The following is a 27,507-nucleotide window of genomic DNA, read 5'->3' on the forward strand; positions in this document are numbered from 1 at the left end:
AAGCATACCCTGCTTTATGGTCTGTTTTACTCTCAATGGGACCATCAGTTACTAAATGAACGTCATGCTGTATGGAAGAAGACTGAAACTAGAGACTGAGACCAGAAACTCATTAGGAAACCGTTTACTGAGCTCATTCTCCATTAGAGTGAATGGGATCAGTTTATAGTGCAGCCAGTGGAGCTCCCTCTGCTGGCCATCACACAGAATGCAGGTTGCACTCACTTCCACATTGGTTTCACTTTTCAGACCCGGAAGCTCTGTCCATCATACATACTGTCAATGATCCTGACTGATCAATAACTGATGATCTTTGTGTGTGTGTGTGTGTGTGTGTGTGTGTGTGATTGTGTGTGTGTGTGTGTGTGTGTGTGTGTGTGTGTGTGATTGTGTGTGTGTGTGTGTGTGTGTGTGTGGATTGTGTGATTGTGTGTGTGTGTGTGTGTGTGTGTGTGTGTGTGTGTGATTGTGTGTGTGTGTGTGTGTGTGTGTGTGTGTGTGATTGTGTGATTGTGATTGTGTGTGTGTGTGTGATTGTGATTGTGTGTGATTGTGTGTGTGTGTGTGTGTGTGTGTGTGGGCTGCAGATTAGATCGAGGGCTGCAGCCTGTAGTCCCTCCTCCCCCCTCCTCCCCCTGCAGCTCCTCTATATATACAGCAGGCGGGAGAGAGAGAGGGAGTCAGGGGAGAGAGAGAGAGAGTCAGGGGACGAGCTGCACCAACTCCAGTGTGTGTACAGCAGAGAGCGAGTGCAGGAGAGAGACACTCACACTGACTGAGGGACAGTTTGATTTATTTCTCTTCAGTTTGAGTCTGAAGCAGGTGTGGACAGACAGACAGACAGACAGACAGACAGGTAAAGCAGGTGACCCTCCTCTGACTCTCCTCTGATGATGGACGACTATACTCTTCCCTTCTGGATTTACCTGGGCGTTTTGACCGTGTTTGTCGTTGGGGTCATGAAGAAGATTTTGGCGTCCCACCTGGGCGCCGCCCCCCCCCTGGTGGCCTGGCTGGGCGCCACCGTGCTGGTGGAGCGGCTGTGGGCGTTCTGCCTGCCTGCCGTGCTACTGCTGGCACTGCTCGGCCTTGCCTGTTGCCTTTACTCCGCCGCCAGAACCGGCCCGCCACCCGCCACCCTGCCCGCCCACGGCAAGGCTGTCTTCATCACAGGTAGGACAAGGCTCCACCCACTCTTCCAGATGTGTGTGTGTGGTTTCGAGAGCACAGGTATCTGCTGCAATCTGCACTTTAATTTGAGGATGTAGTCGGTTTTTACAGCGTGTAGAAGCTTTTCAGCTTCCTCGTTCTATGTGTTCGATTTGCTCTGGAAATAATATTATATAATATTATATGTTAATAATAATTATTATTTAATGGTTTTAACTTGTCCAGAAACAATCCATTCTTCAACTGATCAGAAAGCATGAAAACTACTAACAATAGATGTAAAGATGATGACGATGTCAGAACTTTCTTAAGATCCCAACTCTGGTCAGGAGTTTGACGTTTTGTGTCAGAAACAATCACTAGAGATTCAAATGCAGCCATTAAACTGAACATTGAACCAGAGAATCAGAGACTTCAGGAGGAAACCAGCCTGCAAGAGGTTAAAGGAAAGTTTCGTAATCTTTTGTGTGAGTGTAAACGATCACAGACGAGGTCACGCTGTACTCAACCATCGTATCTGTGCTCAGATCAGGGAGGTGATCTGATCCCACTGAGTGAAAAAGAGTGTGTGTGTGTGTGTGTGTGTGTGTGTGTGTTTAAACTGTGTGAACAATAGACTGCTGTGTGGGGGGGGGTCCCCTTCACAATAAAAGGTTTAAGGGAAACATTGAGAGGAAGGTGTGCTCACAGGTCACTGAGTGCTTTTCTGCCACTCTGTGCTCTCAGACTGCCGTAGAAATAATAGTTTATGAATCTGTGTGTGTGTGTGTGTGTGTGTGTGTGTGTGTGTGTGTGTGTGTGCAGACTTAATCACATCTCTGCATCTGACGGCCAGCTGGCTCTGGGTGTGTGTGTGTGTGTGTGTGTGTGTGTGTGTGTGTGTGTGTGCTGGCTCTGGGTCTGTGTGTGTGTGTGTGTGCTGGCTCTGGGTCTGTGTGTGTGTGTGTGTGTGTGTGTGTGTGTGTGTGTGTGTGTCTGGCTCTGGGTCTGTGTGTGTGTGTGTGTGTGTGTGTGTGCTGGCTCTGGGTCTGTGTGTGTGTGTGTGTGTGTGTGTGTGTGCTGGCTCTGGGTCTGTGTGTGTGTGTGTGTGTGTGTGCTGGCTCTGGGTCTGTGTGTGTGTGTGTGTGTCGTGGTTAATGAGATAATCAGATCAGCAGATTAATGCTGTTTAATAATGGCGCTCTGCCTTTGTGTACTCTGCTGTAATCTGCACACAAACACACTCATGGTGGAAACTTCCCCAAAGTGTCCCTCAGGTAACCCAAAAAACAGCCGTCACCATGGAGACGGGAGGCTGGTTGCTCACTCAGCTGTTTTATTACCTGCTGTTTTAGGACAGATGCTGACGCCTTCATGGAATCAGCTGACTGATGTTCAGCTTTCATTATCATCATTTGGTTATAAAATCTCAGAAGACAACAATGAGAGCAGTCTCAGTTAACAATGAGCCTGCTCTCATTGGCTGGCGCTCGTTGTGATATTGATCATGATGGATATTTTGGCGTCGGCGAGCTCTCTGATGGCGTCTTTGAGCAGTTCACACATAGCGATCGTCCTCATGGAAGCGAGCGCTGATATGATTCAACTCAGGACTAAAATCAGGAATCGAGAACTCATTTTGAGTCACAATCAACCTCTGAGCTCAGTCGCTGACGGGACAATTGTTTTGCATATTGATGTTCCGACCTCTTGTGGACTAAAATATGAACATAATAATCACTTGAACAAAGTAAAATAATAGCTACAGCTCCCATGAGTATTTGCTGCTGTCTCTGTCTCCTCCAGCAGAGCTCACATGCACACATTTGTAGACTTTGAACCAAGGTGTGGACTCCATCCAGCAGGAAGGAGCTCGTTTGATGAGGATGAAAGAGATCTGGGTCACACAAACACCAGCCGGATGTCACTGAACCAGAGACCTGAACCTTTTCAGGCCCTCAAACTGAACCTCAGATCCCACCATGACTGTGTTCAGGAGCACAAAGGTCTGTCCAGAAAACCTCGAAGGAAATAATCAGGAAATTATGGAGCCTTAAAATACAGCATTACCCACAATCCTCCCGCAGCAAGCTCCAGAAAACATCCGTTCAGGTCCTAAATACTGACAGACGTTGTGGTGGCAGAAAAACAGCGCAAACAAGCGGAGAGTAACGTACAGAAACGTCTACAAACAACACAGAGTCCGAAGTCAAAGCTAACATTACTGTAAAGCGTGTGGAATATAGCAGTTAGGCTCAGCCCACAAAACACAGCATCAATGTTTACAAACATAAAAAGGTCAATAGCTGTCGGGTCACATGTGATTGATCAGCTGAACAATGATCAGCTGATTCCTGTTGTGTTGAAGAACAACCTCAGACCAATCTAATCAAAGGGAAACTCCTCTTGCTCTGCTCAGTGTCACACAGCCCATCAGCCAATCACAGCTCTGCATTGTCTGATAAAGTCAGTGCAGTTTATGTGTCACTATGTGTGATGGATTCATCCGTTCAGTTCATGAATTCAACCTCTCTGAAGAGTTTCCTGCCTGCAGGATGCCAGCCTGCGGCGCTGGCTGGTCAGCGGGCCCTGTGACTCCAGCCCTCATCCTTGGAGGAATGTGCCTCTTTGTAGAACAGCTCAATTAGCTTTCTAAGAGGTTTACTGGGGCCTTTTTTCCACCCTCTGCTCTTATTTCCAGAGCGACCCGACATAGACGGCTTTAGCGGCTTCCAGCAGAGCCAATTAACAGCGAGCTGCTGATGAAGATCTCGGCTGTGGACCCGATTTAAATCTCATTTTAGATATGGTCTGTTTTAGTGCATCAGAGCAGCGCTGTGGGTCAGGAGGGTAATCGGACTGACAGCGCTCAGTGTCTGTCCCTCTGTCTCCACTCTGTTTGCATACATGCAAAAATGTGGGGCTGCAGCTCGTGAGGCCACGTGGAGAGAGGTGGAGTTTGGAGGCAGCCATGTGCAGGTCTCAGGGATTTTGAACCGCGTTGCCATGACACCAGACAACCTCCCGAAGCACCGGCCAGAAGACAGCTTAGTCTGCAGGGTGCGTTGGTCTGGTTTGGGATTACTGAAGTTTACGAGCAGAAATCAAGACGACTTAGGGGCCGTCCACACGAATATGTTTTTTTAGAATCCGGATAAATACTTTATCGTATCAGCCTCACATCCAGACGGATACGGCGTTTTCGGGGTGTGAAAACGGTATTTTTTGGAAACGGGAAAATACGGAAATGCCGGATTGCCCGGAGTCATCTGGACGGCGAAAACGTATTAGCCCCGCCTCTCTAGCCTTTAACCTCAGCCGCCGCCGCTAGACGCGTCATAACAACAACAACAATGGTGGACTACTACTACCTGTTTGTTAACAGCGCATGCTCCATGGCTTCTCTTCCGGTTGTAGTACTTAGTTTCGTCATATGTACTACAGCGTTTTGGGTCGTTTCAGTGAATCTGTGTGGACGCAGGTATTTCTGGAAACAACGCCATGTTTACATGTTTACAATACAAAACAAATCCAATACTGACAGTTACGAAGCACACAGTTCAGACGAGAGGGGTCCACTGTGTCTAAGACTGGTTGCCATATTAACACTGTCATTAAGGGTGTATTCCCATTCCCAGTATTCCCAGTATTCCCAGTATTCCCAGTACCTCTTAATACCAATCACCCAGTGTGGTTCTCCTTAGAGATCCAGAGTCAGTTTGGAGTTGCAGTTGTTCCTCATTATTTAAGGAATTATGCATGACTGATATTTCTTACCCTCTGCAGTTCTCCAAAATACCCATAGGGGGCGCTTTATCTACCATAGGGGCAGCCAAGAGGGAACTTTTGCTGTGTTTTTTAACCTGGTGCCCACAAGTGCCCCTTCCCTTCCTCTTCTTGTTTTTCTCCCCTTTTCTTGCCTTTTTCTTCCTTTACTTTTTGTCCGTTTCCTCCCTCCAGCTCTTCCTTTTATAATTCCTTCTTCCCTTCTTTGTCCTCTTTTAACCATCCTCTTTCTCTGTGTTTGTTCTGTGATCACTGTTGTTAATGACCTTTTTTATTTTCACCCTTTCTTCTTTATTTCTAACTTTGTCTTTCTTTTACCATTTTCCCTCCGGTTCTTTGTTCTTTTTGAATTTCTCCTTCCTCCTCCTCGTCCTCCTCCTCCTCGTCCTTCTCTCTTGGCGCCGACTCAAAGTTCACGAGGAGTTCAGTTTTTGCAAATCCAGAGCCAGCCGCTGATTCCTGGATGGAGTCACAGGAACGCTCAGCGACAATCAGACTCTATAATGTTTACTCTTCATGATCCTCATTAGTTATTTAAAGGTAGAAAAACAGCGTTCCTCCTCCTGTCACATGACCTCTGCTCGCAGTTGGACCATGGTTTGTTATGACAGAGTCTCCAAGTGATGAAGCAATGATGACCTTCACCATGTGGCCGTGTTGTTTTCACACACACAGAGAGGATGGATGAACTGCAGCATTCACTGAACATTGCCCAATATCTGAGAACAGCAGCATGTGGTGTCAATCAAACTGTGAGTTTACTGACCTGAAATCAGCAGAAAGCTCCAGTTTGTAACATTACTATAATATAATAACATTACTATAATATAATGGAATATAATATTGATAGTTTTCATTAGTCATTATAATAACAATCATTGTGTTTTTGTTACCTTACAATCAGACGTTTTTATCTACAGAGGCAGCGGGTCCTCTTCTGTCGGAAGCTCTGTAATGTTTACATATGTCTTTGTGTACTTTTAACGTTTGAAATTTGAATGGAGAAGAAAAGGATGAAGTGAGCTCAGAGTGAGCGCTCCTGTTTGTACAATCTGTGCAGATGTTGAGGCCTCCACCCAGAGACAGATGTGTGTTTTGACCTCAGCTCTCGTCTTTCTGCACAGATTTATTTCTTCATCTGAGGGGCCCCTTGGAGCCCCCTGCCCCGTTACGTAACGCTGTTCCTCCCCAGGGTTGAATTCGTCCCCCTGCAGTGATAACATGTCCACATGTTCAGCTGCGACCTAAAACTGTCCGCTTTATGGAGACAAATCTTTACAGGGGTGATCCTGTGGGCTCCAGTTTCAGAGAGAATCCCCCAGCTGTCCTTACAAGGGCCCGACAGTCAGAGTTTATCAGTCAGTCCGAGTCCGCCTCTGTCAGTCGGACTGAAACTGGAGTCGACTCACTGTGAGGGGTCAGTGGTGGACAGTGTGGAGAATGTGGGACAGTGTGTGGTCCTCACACTGACCACAAATCACAATTATTACAGTCAAAGAAAGAAAAATACCTTCCACATTTTTGTCCAAATATTAGGACACACAGCAGGAGAACGTAGAGGATGAACCCTGACAGCTGCAGGAGAGGAGCTCCTTCTGCTTTCAGAAATACTTTATTGATTCTGGGGGGGTCTCAAATAGAGACAATATAAGACCATTATCTGAATAAACGAATGAAGAGCTGTACAGTTTGTTGGAATGTGTAAAATACTGTTAAGAGGATGTACCACTGCCACTCAGCAGCCTCTGAGCAGCAGCCTCTGAGCAGCAGCCTCTGAGCAGCAGCCTCTGAGCAGCAGCCTCTGAGCAGCAGCTTCTGAGCAGCAGCCTCTGAGCAGTTGTTATTTTTGGTGTTCAGAGTTTGACCCTCTGTGCCTCCTTCTTCTTAAACAGATATTAAAAATATCAAACAGAAGAGGTTATTCAGTCTTCTGACTTTTGCCGCCAGGAAGAACATTTTGCTCTTTTGGATGAAAGATGTTACTCCAACAAAGCAGTCATGGCACAGTCTTATAATGGACTGTTTTCCCAATGAATTCACTCCTCGGTGGACGCTTTCTATAAAGTTTGTGCCTCTTACTGAGAACATATTGGACCCACGCTGTCATCTTCCTCATTGCAAGGGTTTCCTGAACCGGCCTACCCTGTCTCTGTAACTGTTACTCTGCACATATAAGATTTTACAGTTTTTGGAGGGATGTGAACACACAGCATGTTTTCACCTGTCAAACTCAAAGTGCTCTCAGCAACAATCTCAGAAATATCTGAGCACTGGCAGAAAGTGACTCATCCTGTGTGTGTGAGAGGTTATGAATCAGGGTGTTTCTGTAACGTGGAGTAGAGCGGCGGTATTTATTTCTGGAGCCAGTGTTCACTCTATTTTTCTTCTTGGGACGTGACTCTGGAAATCCTCCAAGGACACGGAGCGTGCCAACACCTCGCCGCTCTCGCCAGCAGAGCTCTTTCAGACACCCGCCGCACAAAAGAACAAACAGAACAGCGAGTACTGCCGCGGATCAGGTTGTAGGTGCTGGGACTTCTGGGAAACTGGGGGAGCCGTGGGGTACGTGACAGGTCCCGGTCTCTGAGGGACTCTGCACCCTTCTGGGAAAACATATGTGGATGTGAGGACTCGAGGAGTGTTTGACTAATGAATAAAGTTTGATAAAATATTACATCATCATCACAATATGAGCCAGAACAGAACATCCAGCTTCAGTAACATGTCTCCTGTCAGTGCGAAGAAAAACTCACATTTAGCTGTTTATTTTATACACTTTGTCACAAAAGCCTCATTTGCATATTTAAACATAGTTTAGTAAGAAATAAGTGAATTTTACAATACACATCTGTAAAGGTTTCTCAAAATAAAATTTTCCTTTGAGCCATAAATCTCCACTGTAGCACCAGTTTTATTCCCATCTATACTCTGAAGGTTTGTACAGATGGCTGTGTTAATATATCATTCACAACTTGATTAATATAACATTGATTTATTTATTTATTTTTGATAAAAAGATCCTTTTGTAAAAACCCTTGACTGTAATATTTCAACAGAATGAAACAATCCAGCGTTCAGATTTCTGTTCTAGAAACATATGAAAATGTGTGTTTTTAGTTAGATAATGCCTCATTTGCATATTTAAACACCTAATGTCACTTGTAATACAAAAGATAATTGTTTTATTGGGGAAGTTTCATGCTAATTAAAATTTCACCTGTAGTGAATTGCACAATACACACTGAGCTATATACTGTGATAGTTTGGTCCATTTTGGACTCTCCGTCCAGGTCAGTTCTGACAGGACGGTTTGTTATTTTTAAAACAAAGCTGAAGTTGATGTGTAAAACGTAGATTCACTTCATCACGTGAACTTCTGAATGAAATTATTTTTCTTCCTGTTTAACGACTGTATGCAGCACAATCAATGAATTCCAGTTGAACTGCTGTGATCAGTGGATGTTTAGTGTAACTGAGCCTGTAGAAATGAGTTTATTCCTCTCCAGACAAGAACTGGCAGTAAATTAGACTTCAGATATTTATTATCATTGTGTCTGTTTGTTGATGGGTTGCTGGTTGAGAGGCAGCAGTGGTCCGATGCCAGATCGCTGAGCTCTCTGTCCAAACCTGCAGCTGTCAAACTGTCAACACATCCAAACATCTGCTGGGCGACCAGCCCGTCAGAGCTGTAGCAGGAAGAGGAGGATTACGGTTTGAGACGGTGCAAGTTGATCAGCGTTATCTGAGCCTCAGATTAAGCTTCAACACATTAATCCAAACTGGATCTCTTTCCCTGCCAACGCTTCTCGCTCACAGCGGTTTATTCCTTCATGTTCACACAGGCTTTGTGGATCCATTTTGTTTGTCATAAACTACTGCAGCATATTAAACTTTTATAAGGTTGTAAAATGAGACATTACTGATGTTACGCTGTAATATCAGACAATAATCTACAGACAATAATCTACTGTAAAACCAGACAATAAACTACAGACAATAATCTACTGTAAAATCAGACAATAATCTACAGACAATAAATCTACAGGCAATAATCTATTGTAATATCAGACAATAATCTACAGGCAATAATCTACTGTAAAATCAGACGATAATCTACAGATAATAATCTACTGTAAAATCAGACAATAATCTACAGACTAATCTATTGTAAAATCAGACAATAATCTTCTGTAAAATCAGACAATAATCTACAGACAATAATGTACTGTAATATCAGACAGTAATCTAGAGACAATAATCTACTGTAATATCAGACAATAATCTACAGACAATAATCTACTGTAAAATCAGACAATAATCTACAGACAATCATCTACTGTAAAATCAGACAATAATCTACAGGCAATAATCTATTGTAATATCAGACAATAATCTACAGACAATAATGTACTGTAATATCAGACAATAATCTCCAGACAATAATCTCCAGACAATAATCTACTGTAATATCAGACAATAATCTACAGACAATAATCTACTGAAAAATCAGACAATAATCTACAGACAGTAATCTACTGTAAAATCAGACAATAATCTACAGGCAATAATCTACTGTAATATCAGACAATAATCTACAGACTAATCTACTGTAAAATCAGACAATAATCTTCTGTAAAATCAGAAAATAATCTACAGACAATAATCTATTGTAATATCAGACAATAATCTACAGACGATAATGTACTGTAAAATCAGACAATAATCTGCAGACAATTATCTATTGTAATATCAGACAATAATCTACAGACAATAATCCACAGACAATAATCTAGAGACAATAATGTACTGTAATATCAGACAATAATCTACAGACAATAATGTACTGTAATATCAGACAATAATCTACAGACAATAATGTACTGTAAAATCAGACAATAATCTCCAGACAATAATGTACTGTAATATCAGACAATAATCTACAGACAACAATCTACTGAAAAATCAGACAATAATCTACAGACAGTAATCTACTGTAAAACCAGACAATAATCTACTGTAAAACCAGACAATAATCTACAGACAATAATCTACTGTAAAATCAGATAATAATCTTCAGACAATAATCTACTGTAAAATCAGACAATAATCTACAGGCAATAATCTACTGTAATATCAGACAATAATCTACAGACTAATCTACTGTAAAATCAGACAATAATCTTCTGTAAAATCAGAAAATAATCTACAGACAATAATCTATTGTAATATCAGACAATAATCTACAGACGATAATGTACTGTAAAATCAGACAATAATCTGCAGACAATAATCTACTGTAAAATCAGATAATAATCTACAGGCAATAATCTACTGTAATATCAGACAATAATCTACAGGCAATAATCTACTGTAAAATCAGACAATAATCTTCTGTAAAATCAGAAAATAATCTACAGACAATTATCTATTGTAATATCAGACAATAATCTACAGACAATAATCCACAGACAATAATCTACAGACAATAATGTACTGTAATATCAGACAATAATCTACAGACAATAATGTACTGTAAAATCAGACAATAATCTCCAGACAATAATGTACTGTAATATCAGACAATAATCTACAGACAATAATCTACTGAAAAATCAGACAATAATCTACAGACAGTAATCTACTGTAAAACCAGACAATAATCTACTGTAAAACCAGACAATAATCTACTGTAAAATCAGATAATAATCTAGAGACAATAATCTACTGTAAAATCAGACAATAATCTACAGGCAATAATCTACTGTAATATCAGACAATAATCTACAGGCAATAATCTACTGTAAAATCAGACAATAATCTTCTGTAAAATCAGAAAATAATCTACAGACAATAATCTATTGTAATATCAGACAATAATCTACAGGCAATAATCTACTGTAAAATCAGACAATAATCTTCTGTAAAATCAGAAAATAATCTACAGACAATAATCTATTGTAATATCAGACAATAATCTACAGACGATAATGTACTGTAAAATCAGACAATAATCTGCAGACAATTATCTATTGTAATATCAGACAATAATCTACAGACAATAATCCACAGACAATAATCTAGAGACAATAATGTACTGTAATATCAGACAATAATCTACAGACAATAATCCACAGACAATAATCTACAGACAATAATGTACTGTAATATCAGACAATAATCTAGAGACAATAATCTACTGTAAAACCAGACAATAAACTACAGACAATAATCTACTGTAAAATCAGATAATAATCTACAGACTAATCTATTGTAAAATCAGACAATAATCTGCTGTAAAATCAGAAAATAATCTACAGACAATAATCTATTGTAATATCAGACAACAATCTACAGACAATAATCCACAGACAATAATCTACAGACAATTATGTACTGTAATATCAGACAATAATCTAGAGACAATAATCTACTGTAATATCAGACAATAATCTACAGACAATAATCTACTGTAAAATCAGACAATAATCTACAGACAATCATCTACTGTAAAATCAGACAATAATCTACAGGCAATAATCTATTGTAATATCAGACAATATTCTACAGACAATAATGTACTGTAAAATCAGACAATAATCTCCAGACAATAATCTACTGTAATATCAGACAATAATCTACAGACAATAATCTACTGAAAAATCAGACAATAATCTACAGACAGTAATCTACTGTAAAACCAGACAATAATCTACTGTAAAACCAGACAATAATCTACAGACAATAATCTACTGTAATATCAGACAATAATCTACAGACAATAATCTACTATAAAATCAGACAATAATCTACAGGCAATAATCTACTGTAATATCAGACAATAATCTACAGACTAATCTACTGTAAAATCAGACAATAATCTTCTGTAAAATCAGAAAATAATCTACAGACAATAATCTATTGTAATATCAGACAATAATTTACAGACGATAATGTACTGTAATATCAGACAATAATCTGCAGACAATTATCTATTGTAATATCAGACAATAATCTACAGACAATAATCCACAGACAATAATCTACAGACAATAATGTACTGTAATATCAGACAATAATCTAGAGACAATAATCTACTGTAATATCAGACAATAATCTACAGACAATAATGTACTGTAAAATCAGACAATAATCTCCAGACAATAATCTACTGTAATATCAGACAATAATCTACAGACAATAATCTACTGAAAAATCAGATAATAATCTACAGACAATAATCTACTGTAAAATCAGACAATAATCTACAGGCAATAATCTACTGTAATATCAGACAATAATCTACAGACTAATCTACTGTAAAATCAGACAATAATCTTCTGTAAAATCAGAAAATAATCTACAGACAATAATCTATTGTAATATCAGACAATAATCTACAGACGATAATGTACTGTAAAATCAGACAATAATCTGCAGACAATTATCTATTGTAATATCAGACAATAATGTACTGTAATATCAGACAATAATCTACAGACAATAATGTACTGTAATATCAGACAATAATCTAGAGACAATAATCTACTGTAATATCAGACAATAATCTACAGACAATAATCTACTGTAAAATCAGACAATAATCTACCTACAATAATCTACTGTAATATCAGACAATAATCTGCAGTCAATAATCTACTGTAATATCAGACAATAATCTACAGACAATAATCTACTGTAAAATCAGACAATAATCTCCAGACAATAATCTACTGTAATATCAGACAATAATCTGCAGTCAATAATCTACTGTAATATCAGACAATAATCTACAGTCAATAATCTACTGTAATATCAGACAATAATCTACATACAATAATCTACTGTAATATGAAATCTACAGTCAATAATCACGTAATATCAGACAATAATCTACAGTCAATAATCTACTGTAATATCAGACAATAATCTACAGACAATAATCTACCGATGTTACGCTGTAAAAACACTTTGTTGAAGTTGAATTTGACTGCTGCTCCACACAGTGAGGAGGAGGAAATAGCAGCTCGTCATCTTGTGTGATGATTTTATTGAGTGGAGTTTGGTATGTGTGTGGAGCAGGACATCCCCAATAAAGAGACAGCAGTTGTTGGACATGAACAGGTGATAGTGAGTCTGTCCCTGTGTCCCTGCAGGCTGTGACTCTGGTTTCGGGAAGGCGACAGCGAACCATCTGGACGCTATGGGCTTCGAGGTGTTTGCCACAGTGCTGGACCTGTCAGGAGACGGAGCCAAAGAGCTGCAGAGGACCTGCTCCACCCGCCTCACCCTCCTCCAGGTGGACATCACCCAGCCGCAGCAGGTCCAACAGGCACTGCTGGACACCAAGGCCAAACTTGGCCTCAAAGGTAAAGACTGGCTGCTGGAGCCAAACCCTCTTGTCCTCTGATAAACAAAGCTTGTTTTATTTATTTGTTATTGTCCCACGTTAATGTTTAATTCATTTATTCTCAGATAGAGATACAACATCATCTGGCCATTTGATTGGGTTTATTATATCTGACAATCATCATCAATTAATTATCAATCAACAATCAATATCACTTAGTCAATATCTTAGGAATTTGTGACATTATCTGAGTGTACAATACCGTCTGAGAGTTAAAGTTTCGATTCTCTGCCTGGGCCCCGAGTCCGAACTTGACCCGACCCGACCCGCAGGCCAGGTTGGGCCGATATTTTCTGCCACTATCCTTGGCCGGGCCAGGCCTTGATCAAGCATTTGTGTTTTTTTGTTGTTTTTTTTATCAATACTTTATTAGCCTAATTGGGTGGGGAGAAAGCTATGGCATAATCAAAAATATATATATATTTTTTTTTTTAGCAAAGTTAGGCGTAAGTAACAAATGTGTCCAAAGTTGCACAAGTTTGGCTACAAAGTTACAAAATGCAACACGTGTCATGCGCAGCGTCTCTTCCACTCGCACACATCACACCGGACCGGGCCTCCCTGCCAATCGATTCCATTATGAATAAACAAACAACGCAGTTTACATGCTTCGTCCTTATTGCATTATTCATTAAGATGATTCTAAGCAGATTTCTGTAGTTCAAACAATTCAGAATTGTAGTTGAGAACATCAGTTATTACGGCCCACGTATTAAAAAATTCTCGGATTCTCGGCTTGGACTCATAATTACAGTTAATATGTCGGGCTGGGCCGGGCTCGGACCCAACGTGCACAGGCTCGGGTAGGGTCGGGCTTGATTTTTTGGGCCCAACCGAAACTCTACTGAGAGTGTCCAAAGGTATCTGAGTATCTGAGAGTATCTGAGTATCTGAGAGTAACTGAGAGTATCTGAGAGTATCTGAGTAACTGAGAGTGTCTGAGAGTGCCTGAGAGTATCTGAGAGTATGTGAGTGTCTGAGAGTAACTGAGTATCTGAGAGTAACTGAGAGTAACTGAGTAACTGAGAGTGTCTGAGAGTATCTGAGTGTCTGAGAGTAACTGAGAGTATCTGAGTAACTGAGTAACTGAGAGTGTCTGAGAGTATCTGAGAGTATCTGAGTAACTGAGTAACTGAGAGTGTCTGAGAGTATCTGAGAGTATCTGAGTGTCTGAGAGTAACTGAGTATCTGAGAGTAACTGAGAGTGTCTGAGAGTAACTGAGTAACTGAGAGTGTCTGAGAGTACCTGAGAGTATCTGAGTATCTGAGTAACTGAGAGTGTCTGAGAATGTCTGAGAGTAACTGAGAGTGTCTGAGAGTATCTGAGAGTGTCTGAGAGTATCTGAGTGTCTGAGAGTAACTGAGAGTATCTGAGTAACTGAGTAACTGAGAGTGTCTGAGAGTATCTGAGTAACTGAGTAACTAAGAGTGTCTGAGAGTATCTGAGAGTATCTGAGTGTCTGAGAGTATCTGAGTGTCTGAGAGTAACTGAGAGTATCTCAGTAACTGAGTAACTGAGAGTGTCTGAGAGTATCTGAGAGTACCTGAGTAACTGAGAGTGTCTGAGAGTATCTGAGAGTATCTGAGTGTCTGAGAGTAACCGAGTATCTGAGAGTAACTGAGAGTGTCTGAGAGTGTCTGAGAGTGTCTGAGAGTATCTGAGTATCTGAGTAACTGAGAGTGTCTGAGAATTTCTGAGAGTATCTAAGTATCTGAGTAACTGAGAGTGTCTGAGAGTATCTGAGTATCTGAGTGTCTGAGAGTATCTGAGTAACTGAGAGTGTCTGAGAGTATCTGAGTATCTGAGAGTGTCTGAGAGTATCTGAGAGTATCTAGGTATCTGAGTAACTGAGAGTGTCTGAGAGTATCTGAGAGTGTCTGAGAGTATCTGAGTATCTGAGAGTGTCTGAGAGTATCTGAGAGTATCTGAGTAACTGAGAGTGTCTCAGAGTAACTGAGAGTGTATGAGAGTAACTGAGAGTGTCTCAGAGTAACTGAGAGTGTATGAGAGTGTCTGAGAATGTCTGAGAGTAACTGAGAGTGTCTCAGAGTATCTGAGAGTGTCTGAGAGTATCTGAGTGTCTGAGAGTATCTGAGTATCTGAGTATCTGAGTAACTGAGAGTGTCTGAGAGTATCTGAGAGTATCTGAGAGTGCCTGAGAGTATCTGAGTAACTGAGATTGTCTTAGAGTATCTGAGAGTATCTGAGTATGAGAGTAACTGAGAGTATCAGTATCGGGTGGGGGGGTCATGTTTCACACACAGTAATCAGAGTCTCGTGGGTCACTGTGTGATTGGTTCAGATTGCTGACTTTACCTCCGAGTCATCTGAGGATACACAGTGTGTGTGGGTGGATGTAATAAAAGAACTGGAAGGAAAGGTCACTAACACACACTCCCATGCACTCTCTCTGGAACAGTGTGTGTGTGTGTGTGTGTGTGTGTGTGTGTGTGTGTGAGCCCCTCATTTAAGTTTTTATTTGATAATGAGTTTTTATCAGTGGGTCAAAGTGCAGTTCTCAGTTTACTGCTAGCAGGGAGACTCCAACTGTGGACACAGGTGACTTCCTACCTGGGTGGGTCTGCAGGTGTTCGGTGTTCTTTTCCTCGTTATCCAGAAAGCGTGGGATTCTGGGTCAGCCACTTCAGATAAGGGCGAGCGAGGCCTGTTTACACTCGCAGAACAAGAGAGCAAGAGGTTGACCTCATAGTGTACTGGGCCGTGATTACAGTCTTATCTACACACAGAGGGAACTATAGGTCACTGATGGAGGACAAAACACATCAGTTCTCACTGTACATTGAAGACTCACACACAAATGTTGGCGAATAATAAGCGATACTAAATCTTTTGGAGTATTTGCTTTTCTCACATTTATGATTTTTGAAGGCGAATTTTCAGTTATCCACTCAGATAGTATTTTGCTAGCTGTAATGTTAGCATGCAAGTGAGCTAAGTGTGGCCAGCCAGATCATCCACAGGAGTCTGGATAAAGCATGCTGACACTATTTTGCTGTTAGCTAGCTAGCAATTTGTCCACAACAGGGAACTGGAGAGGCAAAAATCAGTCCAGATTGTCACAATGTCCGTTATTGGGCACATTTTCAGACTCTAACGGTTGTGTTTATGGGTGTCCGGCAGGTCTGTGGGGTTTGGTGAACAACGCTGGAGTATGTGTGAACTTCGGAGATGCCGAGCTGTCCCTAATGTCGAACTTCCGTGGCTGCATGGAGGTCAACTTCTTCGGCACGTTGAGCATCACCAAGAGCTTCCTGCCGCTGCTGCGACAAGCCAAAGGACGCATCGTCACCATCTCCAGTCCCGCCGGTGAGTGTCCAACACACACACACACACACACACACACAGATTCTGTAATAAATCTTAATTGAATGTTCCAGAACAACTGAACCACAGATGAACCGACTGCTGCCTTCAAACTGCCAAATGAAACAAACAGTGCTGCTGCACGTCTCCCTGCCGTCTGTTTGTCCAACTTACCTCTGTCGTCTCGCCAGAACATCAGTGCAACCAAATCGATCACAAATGTTGGTTTGCCCTGACAGAAATAATGTGCTCAGCAGATTTCATGGTCAGATGCCTGTTAAACATGTGCAGGGCTTGAATTCTGGGCTGCGTGTGGTCGAGAGGAAGGTTCATCCTCCGGAGTATGGAACTAAGACATGACCAATTAATAAATTAAACATTATGAAATAAATGTCCATAATTGAATATATTTAAATGAACCAGAGATCATTTTAAGAATCTTTGGCACAGTGGTGCAGAGGTCAGCTGGCCATGTTATCATTATCTGTTACCTGAGTGGATATGTTAGTTGGCTAACGTTAGCTTCCCCAGCTAACGTGATCCGTGATGCTTACTTGTGTATTCTGACAAATGGTGTTGATTTTAGCCAACAATAAATTATGCTAACAGTTCAAAGCTAACGCTAGCTTTCTACTAGCCAAGATTGATGCGAAGCAGGGGCATCCAACTAGCTAACTATAGCTAAGCTAAGATGGGGTTGTCTTGGCTGCGCAGTATGGGTGGGTTTATTTCCCTGTTAGGTGTGTGATATGTAAAGCTCATAATGTGACAGTACAGGTGAGGCTGTTCCTGTATCATGTTCTACTCACAAAGGCTCCTTTATCTCACTGCCGGGGGGGACACCACAGATTTATACAGTCAGCCCCCGCCCTGTCATCAGAGGCATGTGTCTGTGGGTTTATACTCGTGCTGGTTGCCCACATTGAGCCTCCAGCTGATCCGGACTGTTTCCTGGATGCATGAGGCTCAAACCCCTTCAGCCCGCTGCTGTAAACGGATGGTGTGATGTCATTTCTGTGAACAGCCTGATTATTCTGCTGTTATCTTCACTGATATCTGCTGATTTGAATAACGCAGTGCCTGAAAGCAGCAGTCATCAGAGAAACCACAGAATGTAATATTTGACTGTCAAACTGAGCTTGGACGCACGTTTACTGATTCCAAATTGACCTTTTTAAAAAAAAAAAAGATTATAGATAAAACCCAACATAGAGACACAAGACTAGAATTACAGCTGCAAAGTGGACGACCTCCTGTTGGGTTTTGGGTATGAGTCCGTCTGGTCATGATACATGTGCGTACCAATTTTCATACATATCGGTGAAATGTGCCTCAGGGGTTGCTCTTTAGAATACTTACATTTTCACCAAAGCCAAATGTTGTGCCACCTTTCATGACTTTTTGAGTAAGTTGCAGCTTCCCTGGTAACACAAAGACAATGTCGTACCTGTGTTTTCAGGTGACCAGCCGTTTCCCTGTCTGGCAGCCTACGGGGCGTCTAAAGCAGCTCTCAACCTCTTCATCAACACCCTGCGACATGAGCTGGAGCCCTGGGGGGTCCGGGTCTCCACCATCCTACCCTCCTCATACAAGACAGGTAAAACCACACACCTGGCACACCTGTCATCCCGCAGGAAAACAATGGTTGTGCTGCAGGTGAGTTTCTAGCAACGCATCCCACTTATAGGCTACTTCATGCTGCTTACAAGGTTCATTATTAGAAGGTAGATGAGCTCAGTTCATGTGAATTATTGAAATACCTTCTGCTCCACAAATAAAACATTTGTTTGACATGCAAAATGCGACGCAGCAACTTTTAGGCACTAGTTCTTTCAGGTTGGCCTTCACCCAGACGGGGGCGTGGTCGTTCTGAAGACAGGAACCTGACGTATGGCTGCTCTCATTATGTCAGTATGTAGATATGTCGTGACCTGTAAATCCATGTTTAACCCTTTATAGGGTACCAAAATATGGCATAGAAGTGTAATAAAAACCGTCATAAGGAAATGACCATATATGGTTCCCCGCCCAATAAAGGGTTAATGTGCTCAAAGGCACAGCAAACATCCCAGGTTAACAGAGGGCAGTGAACTAAGAATGCAAATAAAAACAATATACAATTTGAAACTTTATTATTCCACAGGCCCTGAAACATTTTTTTTATTTTATCCCCTCACTCAGATTCTGAAAGCTGGGTGCGTAGGATGAGCTGTATAACACATTAAAGTTTATCAGATGTGTGGTCAACGGACTATCAGTCTTTTTGCTATTGAGTCATCAATGTTATGGTTAGAGGAAAACTGTAGTAAACTGTAGTCATGTTACGTCCCCAGAAACTCAGGAACTCATGTTTCAGGAGAACAACAACAACCAAACCTTTAGAAAACTGGAGGATGTTTGGAGGTCAGAAGCTGTTGATTCACAGTGAGTTCAGTACTACAAGAGTTAATATCAACATTAATGTAGCTATAAAATAACTAGCTAATGTAGCTAACTAGCTAATGTAGCTATAAAATAGTGCTAGTTAGCTAATGTAGCTATACAGTAATGCTATCTAGCTTACATAGCTATACAGTAGGTCTTTGTGCTCAGTGAGGCGTTAGAAACACTCGGCTCCGGCGGTGTCAGAAGAGAGAAAGCGTTTGATTGGATGCAGCATTATTATACGCCCCCAAGTGCAGGATGAGTCAAACTGTTTCCACTATTATCTATAAATTGCACATGTTCAGTTTTGTTTAGTCATACGCTGCTCGAGATATGCACACCATATATACACCATTTTACTGCATATTGCATATAGTGTATATATTTTTCATTATAGTCTTATATTTTCATAATATTCTTATTTTTTGATTCTTTATTGTACTTTGTACACTACATTCCCCAATGCTGCTGTGACTGATTTGAATTTCTCCTACGGGGAATCAATAAAGGAACATCCTATCTTATCAACTACTTTTTATTCAAGAAACTCTAAAATACCGTTAAGAATACCTGAAAACACCTGAAACAGGACTTCCTGTCCCTGTTGGACAGAAACTGGAGGACACGAGACGAATAAAGACAGAGATAAAAACACTGAAACATCCGTTTTGACTTCATGGAGACTTTAGAATGAAGGAGATGATTTGGCAGACGGGACAGAAAAGGTGACGAGTTGTGATGAAGTCATCGAGTAAAAGAAATCCGATCTGTGTGGTCCTGATTGGTCGGCAGCACTCTGCACTCCTCTTCCTGGTACTGTTATTTCCTCCAGGCCTTGTATATTGTGGTTTGGCCCCATGTGGATCCTGATGACAGGCCTCCTGCTGAGGAGAGTACTCTCATAATGAGGACCACATGTGGGACAGACCATCTGTTCTCTCGCACAGAAACTACTAATCGCTGAGTTTTGATTTTGAAACTCCTGCAGGATGGATGGATGTGATTATGGAGTCACACAGGGCCGATCGTCAGCCAATAGAAAATCTCCAGTTTTTCTTTATATGAGTTTAGGGACCACAACTGAAGCAGGTAATTGTGCTGTAGATATCAGGAGGTGTATAATCAGTGTCTGATGACTGATTGGACATAGCGGCGGTGATGTAAACAACGAGTTAGGCACACTTTATCCCGCTGTTCTCACTTTAATCCTGAAGGAACAGGTTTGTATTCAGACTCTTAATCCCGCTGTTACTCTGCCGGGTTTTGGAGCGGCTCTGTTTGGCTGATGGCCAACTAAGTGGATGAACTTTATCCAGACTTTGTGTTGACATCCTGCCGCAGACTCAGCTCTCACTGAGACAAGAGGGTTGTGCTGATTCACTGCTCTGCTCACAGTTTATACTCAGTGTGTACAACATGTGTTTCTGTGCTCAGGAACATTTATTGCTCTGTTGGCTGCTGGCTGATGTTCTCTCAATATCAAAATGCAGGCTGCTGGTGTTTACCAGGCAGGGAGGTCTGGTGTGTAGAAGCATCTTAGGGGGCTGTTCAGTTGTTGCGTCTTTTGTGCACACAAATATCTTGGATGTATTAAGAAGAACTGGATACATTTTACCATATCTTCCACATATGCTTCTGTATCGTGACTACTGCTAGCTGAGCAGCTCGCTTACGGTTTAGCCCTCCAATAACTTAAATGGAGACAAAATGATTTAATTATGTGCATCTTCTAGACTTTACAAATGTTAATGGATCAAATTTCGATCGAGAAACAAGTCATTTTGCTCCAAAAAATGTATCCATTGGTTTACAGCCACTTCTTTCACAATGCATTATGGGAAGTGGTGTCTCCACTATCCCCACTGTTTTAATGAACCAGAATATCCAAATACGGCTGCAGTATTGATCGGGGTCAGCGACGCCGTATTGAGGTCCTGCCCATACACCCGCCTGACTCAATGGCAAGACTCAAAGTCTATACTGCAGTCAGTCACCAGGGGGAGATAGAGAGGGAGAATCTATACTACAGTCAGCCACCAGGGGGAGATAGAGAGGGAGAATCTATACTACAGTCAGCCACCAGGGGGAGATAGAGAGAGAGTCTATACTGCAGTCAGCCACCAGGGGGAGATAGAGAGAGAGTCTATACTGCAGTCAGTCACCAGGGGGAGATAGAGAGAGAATCTATACTGCAGTCAGTCACCAGGGGGAGATAGAGAGGGAGAATCTATACTACAGTCAGCCACCAGGGGGAGATAGAGAGAGAGTCTATACTGCAGTCAGTCACCAGGGGGAGATAGAGAGAGAGTCTATACTGCAGTCAGCCACCAGGGGGAGATAGAGAGAGAGTCTATACTGCAGTCAGCCACCAGGGGGAGATAGAGAGAGAGTTCACGTGACCATTATCACTGTAATTACACGGTTTGGCCAGTGTGTCAAAGCCCGGCACTCTTCCAGGGCGGGTTGGTAAATACACGCAACGAGCATGTTCCAAACCCAAAGTGGCGCTGTTGCGGTGTGCATCCATCGTAGGCGCTCCTGTTTTTGATGTTTAAAAGTAACTTTACATAGTAACTAATTACTTTTTTTATGCAGTCATTGTTATTCTATAACTTTTGAGAGAAGCAACTAACTAACTAGTATTTTTCAGTAAATTGCACTATACTACATGTTGAACTCAACACTGACCTTTTTCTTTGTTTACATGAAAATAAACTATTAATATTAATATGAGTTCAGACTCTACAGGTGACAAATATTCATCACTCACATTAAGACAATTATTTTAGTATCTGGTCTTATTTTTCTGAAATGTTTAAATATACAAATGAGGTTTTATTTAATGCTAACTAAATCTGCAGACGCAAACAGACAGTTAAACAGCTAAATAAAAAAAAAATGTTTCTTTCATGAAAACCATGTTTTCTCAGTTTCCAGCAACAATGCATGCTGGGAAGTCTGTTAATGTGCTGACGATGTTTCCTTCAAGCCAAAATAACTAAATTTTAAGTTGAATAAACTTGAAATTCTAAGTTAATGTACTCTTAAACAACCGTGGTCAGTTAATTCAATTCAATTCAATTCAATTTTATTTGTATAGCGCCAATTCATAGCAGAAGTTATCTCAGGACACTTTTCAAATAGAGCAGGTCTAGACCGAACTCTTTATAACATTAACACAGCTGCAGTGTTTCAGTGGTTGTTGCCGTGGTAACCCTGCGCTCTGTTGCCCCTTGCAGGTCAATCCAGTAACCACAGCTACTGGGAGCAGCAGCACAAACAGCTGATGCAGAGTCTGTCTCCGGCGCTGCTCGAGGACTACGGCGAGGACTACGTGACCGAGACCAAGGAGCTGTTCCATAACCACGCCCGCCAGGCCAACCCCGACCTCAGCCCCGTCATCGACTCCATCGTCCAGGCACTGCTGGCGCCACAGCCGCAGGCACGTTACTTCGCTGGGCCCGGCGTCGGCCTTATGTACTTCGTACACAGCTACTGCCCCTTCAGCATCAGCAACCGCTTCCTCCAGAAACTGTTTGTGAAGAAGACCCTGATGCCGCGCGCTCTAAGGAAGCAGTCAGGCTTTGACCTGAATCTCCACAACAACAACAACAGCAACAACAACAACAACAACAACAACAACGAGGAGGAGGAGAAACTCAAGTAGCTGTGAGACGTAGAAACATGCCAACGGTTTCAGATAGAGGACCACTCGTGTAACGCACCCTAGAGCTGTATCCTGTCCTTCTGTATGTGGTGTTTTTAAACTGTTGAAGGGATCATCACCAAAACGGTTTCTGTTTGTTTCTGTATCGCCTAACCCCACCCGCCCCCCTAGGACACACCTGAAGGTCAGGGGGCGGGGCCTAGTAGAGGTGGATCAGTAAGATCAGCCGTACTGTACACACACCAAGAGAGTCACACTGACTTCATGTGCCTTCATCACAACAGAGATCAGCCGAGAGAATCCGACACTGCAGCAGCTGGTTTCTGACAGCCGAAACATATTCAAACATCCAAACACCTCATCGTCAGTGACATCATCAGTGACATCATTAGTGACATCATCAGTGACATCATCAGTCAGTATTACAACATCAGACCCAACTGGCCAAAATGGTTCAGCCAGTTCCATCCAGGATACACCAGTCAGACTCCAGATGCTGACTGAGCAGTTTGAAACAAATGCAACGCTTAAACGTACAGAAAGTAATTTCACACAGTGAAACAATGGCGGCTCTCCTGCTCACACAGGATCTGGTATTCCAGATAAACAGTAAAATGTGTTTGTGAACAGATTTGAGGAGAGAAATAGTCAACAACAGAATCTGGATCCATATCTGATCAGCACTGTTTGACAGTTTGATCTGAGTTTGGTTGAGCTGGACGGACTCACTGAGAATGAGCTGTCAATCACAAGGTAGCCCCGCCCTAAAACATACCTTGCTTTAGGGTCTGTTTTACTCTAAATGGGACCATCAGTTACTAAATGAACTGATATACTGTCAGTGCTGATTAACCAGAAGTTATGGTGCGTTCCTTTTACCTCAGAGTCTGAAGTCGGAGCTGGGAACTACAGTTTTCACAAGGAGCAGCCATCTTGGATTTTGAAGTCAGGGTTAGTAAGGTTGTTCTGACCGAGTTGGACTTCAGGGAGCTTTCTCTAGCTTTTTGGAAACGCACCATTATGGCAACTACAGAGAAGCAGGAAAACTACACATTTCTCTGGGTTTGATAATGTAAGTGCACAACTGGCTGTTGGTAATTAGCTGAGAAGGGAAGGAGTGTGTAACGTCTGTGTCTGGAGTGAATGGATGCAGGATATGTTAATGGAGATTTAGCTAACAAGAAGTTCAGAGTTCAGAGAGCGGGTTGGTCGCCCTCAGCCTCAGGTCAGCTGCCGTAGCAAACGTCCTAATGCTACAATATAGAACACAGGTTAGCCTTTTTAGACATTTCAATGTGGAAGTGTTACATGTTGTATGTTTAAGTTATCTGAAAGGAAAATAAAGGTGTGTGCGTCAGGGAGAAACAGCGGTGGACAGGCAGCGTGTGCAACCAGCCACTCAGATAACTGATGAACAGAAAACCTGGAGTCAGGCAGACAAGCTGTAGATGAGTAAACTCTAACTCACTGTCCCTCCAGGATCTGACAGGCTGTTTTGGGGATTGTTTCTAGCATTACGCCTCAGAAATACAAGTAAACTGTCTGACGATGTCACCATGTCCTCAGAAACCAACCCAGGGAGTAAAGCAGCAGATTCTTCCTTTAAAGATGTCCTGTAACTGCAGGGAGTGTAAACTGAGAGCAAACTCCACCCGTGTCGTACGCCAGGAGCCTGGAAACCAGCGCGCTCAGTAAACCGAGCTGCTGTAGTGACGCCTCCCTCCTTCAGCCCAAATATTCCTGATATCACATTCACATAACAACAATGACAGAATATCTGATCTCTGATTATGAGTTTATGTTTGTTTGTTTGTTTGTTTGCTTGTTTGTTTGTTTGTTTGTGCATCAGCAGGTAGCAGACTGAATCATTTCAAAACAAAAGCACATGTTCAGTTTGATGTTTTGTATGCACAAAATCAAAATATATTAACTTTATTTGATTTTCAGAGAGGGTCGTCTGACCCTAATCAATACCAGGCTTCCTGTTTGGACTTCTATCCTTCATAATAAAAGCACAAAGTGTACAACAGTAAGTATAGTAACAGCAAACAAACCTTTGCTTATGAATCTTTTTTTACTTAAATCGTATTACTGTTACCAGGCAGGGGTAAATGCCCTCCAGTTTGGTGCCAAATTTAACACACAACAACACACAGAAACATTTCTGTTTCCTCAATGACAAAAATAAACTCCAGTTTGTTTGTTTTTAATTTAATTGAGCAAAATCAATTTAAAATTTGCTTTTATTTTGAAGGTTATACCAAAACTCAACTTTTATTTCTCTGATCATTTTCAGCTTTAAAAATCAATAAATGTGAAAGTAATTTATCAGATGAGCTGAGAAGCAGATAAAGTTATATTTTGGTTTGTTGGCAACAGGAACTTTATCCTGAAGACACACTGAGCAGATTTTTCTTATAAACACTGAGTTTATCTTCATATTCAGGATCTTTGAATGTGACGTCCTCCTGTTTTTTATGAGTCAATATATGGAAAGAAATAAAGCATGTAACAGTTATTTTTTCAGATGTGATGAATCCGACAAAATCCAAACCTCAGTTTATTCCAGATGGAAGAGTTGTGTGGAACAGTGAATATTTTGGGATTTATTTGTACTGGTTCAGTGTGTTTCTGAGGTCTGTCTCACCCGATTCACCTCCTCCAACATTATTGTTATTATTTTTGTTTTTGAGCCCTGTTTTTGAATCAAACTATTTATGGCATCTTTTCTTTTATCACCACTTAAACTGTGAATTTTATATTTAAAAGAATTGAAAAAACAACAAAAATATGATGTTAAATATTCACTTGGTTCATTCTTTGATAGAAATAAAGTTGACTTTTTCAGACTTTGCTGTTTGTGCTGCTTTCAACTGTTATAAGTGTGACTATATGCAGATGACACCCTTTTCTTCTGTTAGTCATTCTTTCTTTAGAATGATGTATTCAATCCGTCACAACAAATGTAATATAATAAGAAACATCCACCATAAACACAGAGACAGATTTCCTGTTGGACTTCCAGGAGATCGCACCTGCAACCAACCATTATTTTCAGTATTGATTTATCATTTTGTAATTTTCTCTATTACCACCCTCAGGTTGCCAAACACACCAGCCCATTTTCACAATTTATTAATATCCCCATGATAATACAGCACAGAAATATGGTTCAAATACTGTCTGAATCTGTAGACTCTCAGCTTCCAAGTCTATATTCTCGTTAGAGCATAAATTATTCACACAGCGTGCCAGGAGGAAGGGAAGACAGCATCGTCTACCTTTCGGAGTAAGACTATTTGGTGCACTCGTGTGTGCGTCTACATTTTGTGTAAAACTTAACTAATTTCTTTTTTTCATTTGTATACTATTTTATTCACATATTCCACTATTTTGTGAACCTTATATTTTGATAAACCTATTTTTAAGCACAAACAGTGCCTCATTATACAGACAGCAGAGGTATTTCTACACATTCTGATATAAACCATTTTGTATATATTATACCCATGTATAAAATGTTGAAAAATTGTCAAAAGATATTCGGTTTACTGTCAAAGAGGACAAAAGAAACTATAAAATATAAACATTTGAGAAGCTGAAATCAGAAAATTTCAAGAACTCTGGCTAATTCCAGAAAAACAGACTCACAGAAAGTGTGAATAAAGGGCGAGTATGAAGACTGGAATTGGACCTGTGTCTGTGTGTGGGCATGGTCGAGGTCTGGTCTGGTTCTGCACACCTGCCCGCCATCAAGCAAATTAGCACTGCCTACAAGATCTCTGCTCACACCCAGTCTCTGCTGGACCTCGTGGAACTCAGGTTGTTCTTGTGCTTCCTGCTCACAGCCTGTTTTAGGTTATTTATATTATTAATACATGACCACAGCGGCAAAGACACAAGAACAACTGCAACCATTTTGGCAATTTTCATTTTCTCCCACAATGTCAACAAAAAAAAAGTCAAAAACATTATGAAAATTTTTTTGAAAAGCTGCTGTGAATTCAAGAATTTTAGGCCACAACAATCCCAAAAAAGAGCCAACGATCAGCCACTCCAGGAAGTTGTGATCACAAAAATCAACACAAATTCAATCCCTGTGAATTTGTCCAATCACCGTTCACAAATGTTAGCAATCATTGGTTTGATCCATCTGTCACGAAACTACTAGATTTTATTCTCACTGGAACAAGTTGTCTTCATGAATTATACAAAAAAATCACAAAAATGTTCACTTTCTCCAATTTCACTGTAGAAATACGACATTAACTGTCCACTGAAACAAGAGCATGTTTGTTCCTTTTTAATGTGAAATTAAAAAAAGAGACTCTGACTGCACAGCTGGAATTGATTTATTGATGGATGTGATCAGATCACTTCATCTTGTTTTTATGAACTCCAGCCTGCATTTATTTCCTGAAAAACAGAAAAGCCAGAGGGCTCATCATCATCATCATCATCATCATCATCATCATCATCATCATCATCATCATCATCATCATCATCATCATCATCATCATCACAGAAGAAGACATGTGGGAGACAGACAGATTCCACTAAATGATTGATCACATAATGGTGACCTTTGACCCATTAAATCCTCATCAGCAGTCCTCCTGACATCTCCCAGAGAACAAACTGTTTCTTCATATCCACATACTGAAAGAAAATCCCACTGCCAGAACTTTATGAATGTATAAAGTATATTTATACATCATCTGTATTACTGGTTCTCATACAGGGGTATTT

General features: G+C 41.1%; 1 protein-coding gene and 2 long non-coding RNA genes across 5 annotated transcripts in view; 2 read left to right on the forward strand and 1 right to left on the reverse strand.

Annotated features, from left to right (window-relative positions):
- The window catches only part of LOC127351051 (uncharacterized), a 59,047-nt gene that overhangs the window by 20,523 nt on the left and 11,017 nt on the right, over positions 1 to 27,507 (reverse strand). The gene's annotated exons all lie outside the window — the stretch shown is intronic.
- LOC127351059 (uncharacterized) overlaps positions 1 to 27,507 on the forward strand; it is a 50,479-nt gene that overhangs the window by 3,314 nt on the left and 19,658 nt on the right. The gene's annotated exons all lie outside the window — the stretch shown is intronic.
- Positions 684 to 25,607, forward strand: hsd11b2 (hydroxysteroid (11-beta) dehydrogenase 2). Its single transcript, XM_051378177.1, has 5 exons — positions 684 to 1,173; positions 13,089 to 13,301; positions 16,485 to 16,670; positions 18,127 to 18,264; positions 22,331 to 25,607. Exons 1-5 carry the CDS (start codon positions 891 to 893, stop codon positions 22,756 to 22,758), a joined length of 1,248 nt encoding a protein of 415 aa, XP_051234137.1. The 5' UTR covers positions 684 to 890; the 3' UTR covers positions 22,759 to 25,607.

The sequence above is a fragment of the Dicentrarchus labrax genome, unplaced genomic scaffold (genome assembly GCF_905237075.1).
Source record: "Dicentrarchus labrax unplaced genomic scaffold, dlabrax2021, whole genome shotgun sequence".
Classification (NCBI taxonomy): Eukaryota; Metazoa; Chordata; class Actinopteri; family Moronidae; genus Dicentrarchus; species Dicentrarchus labrax.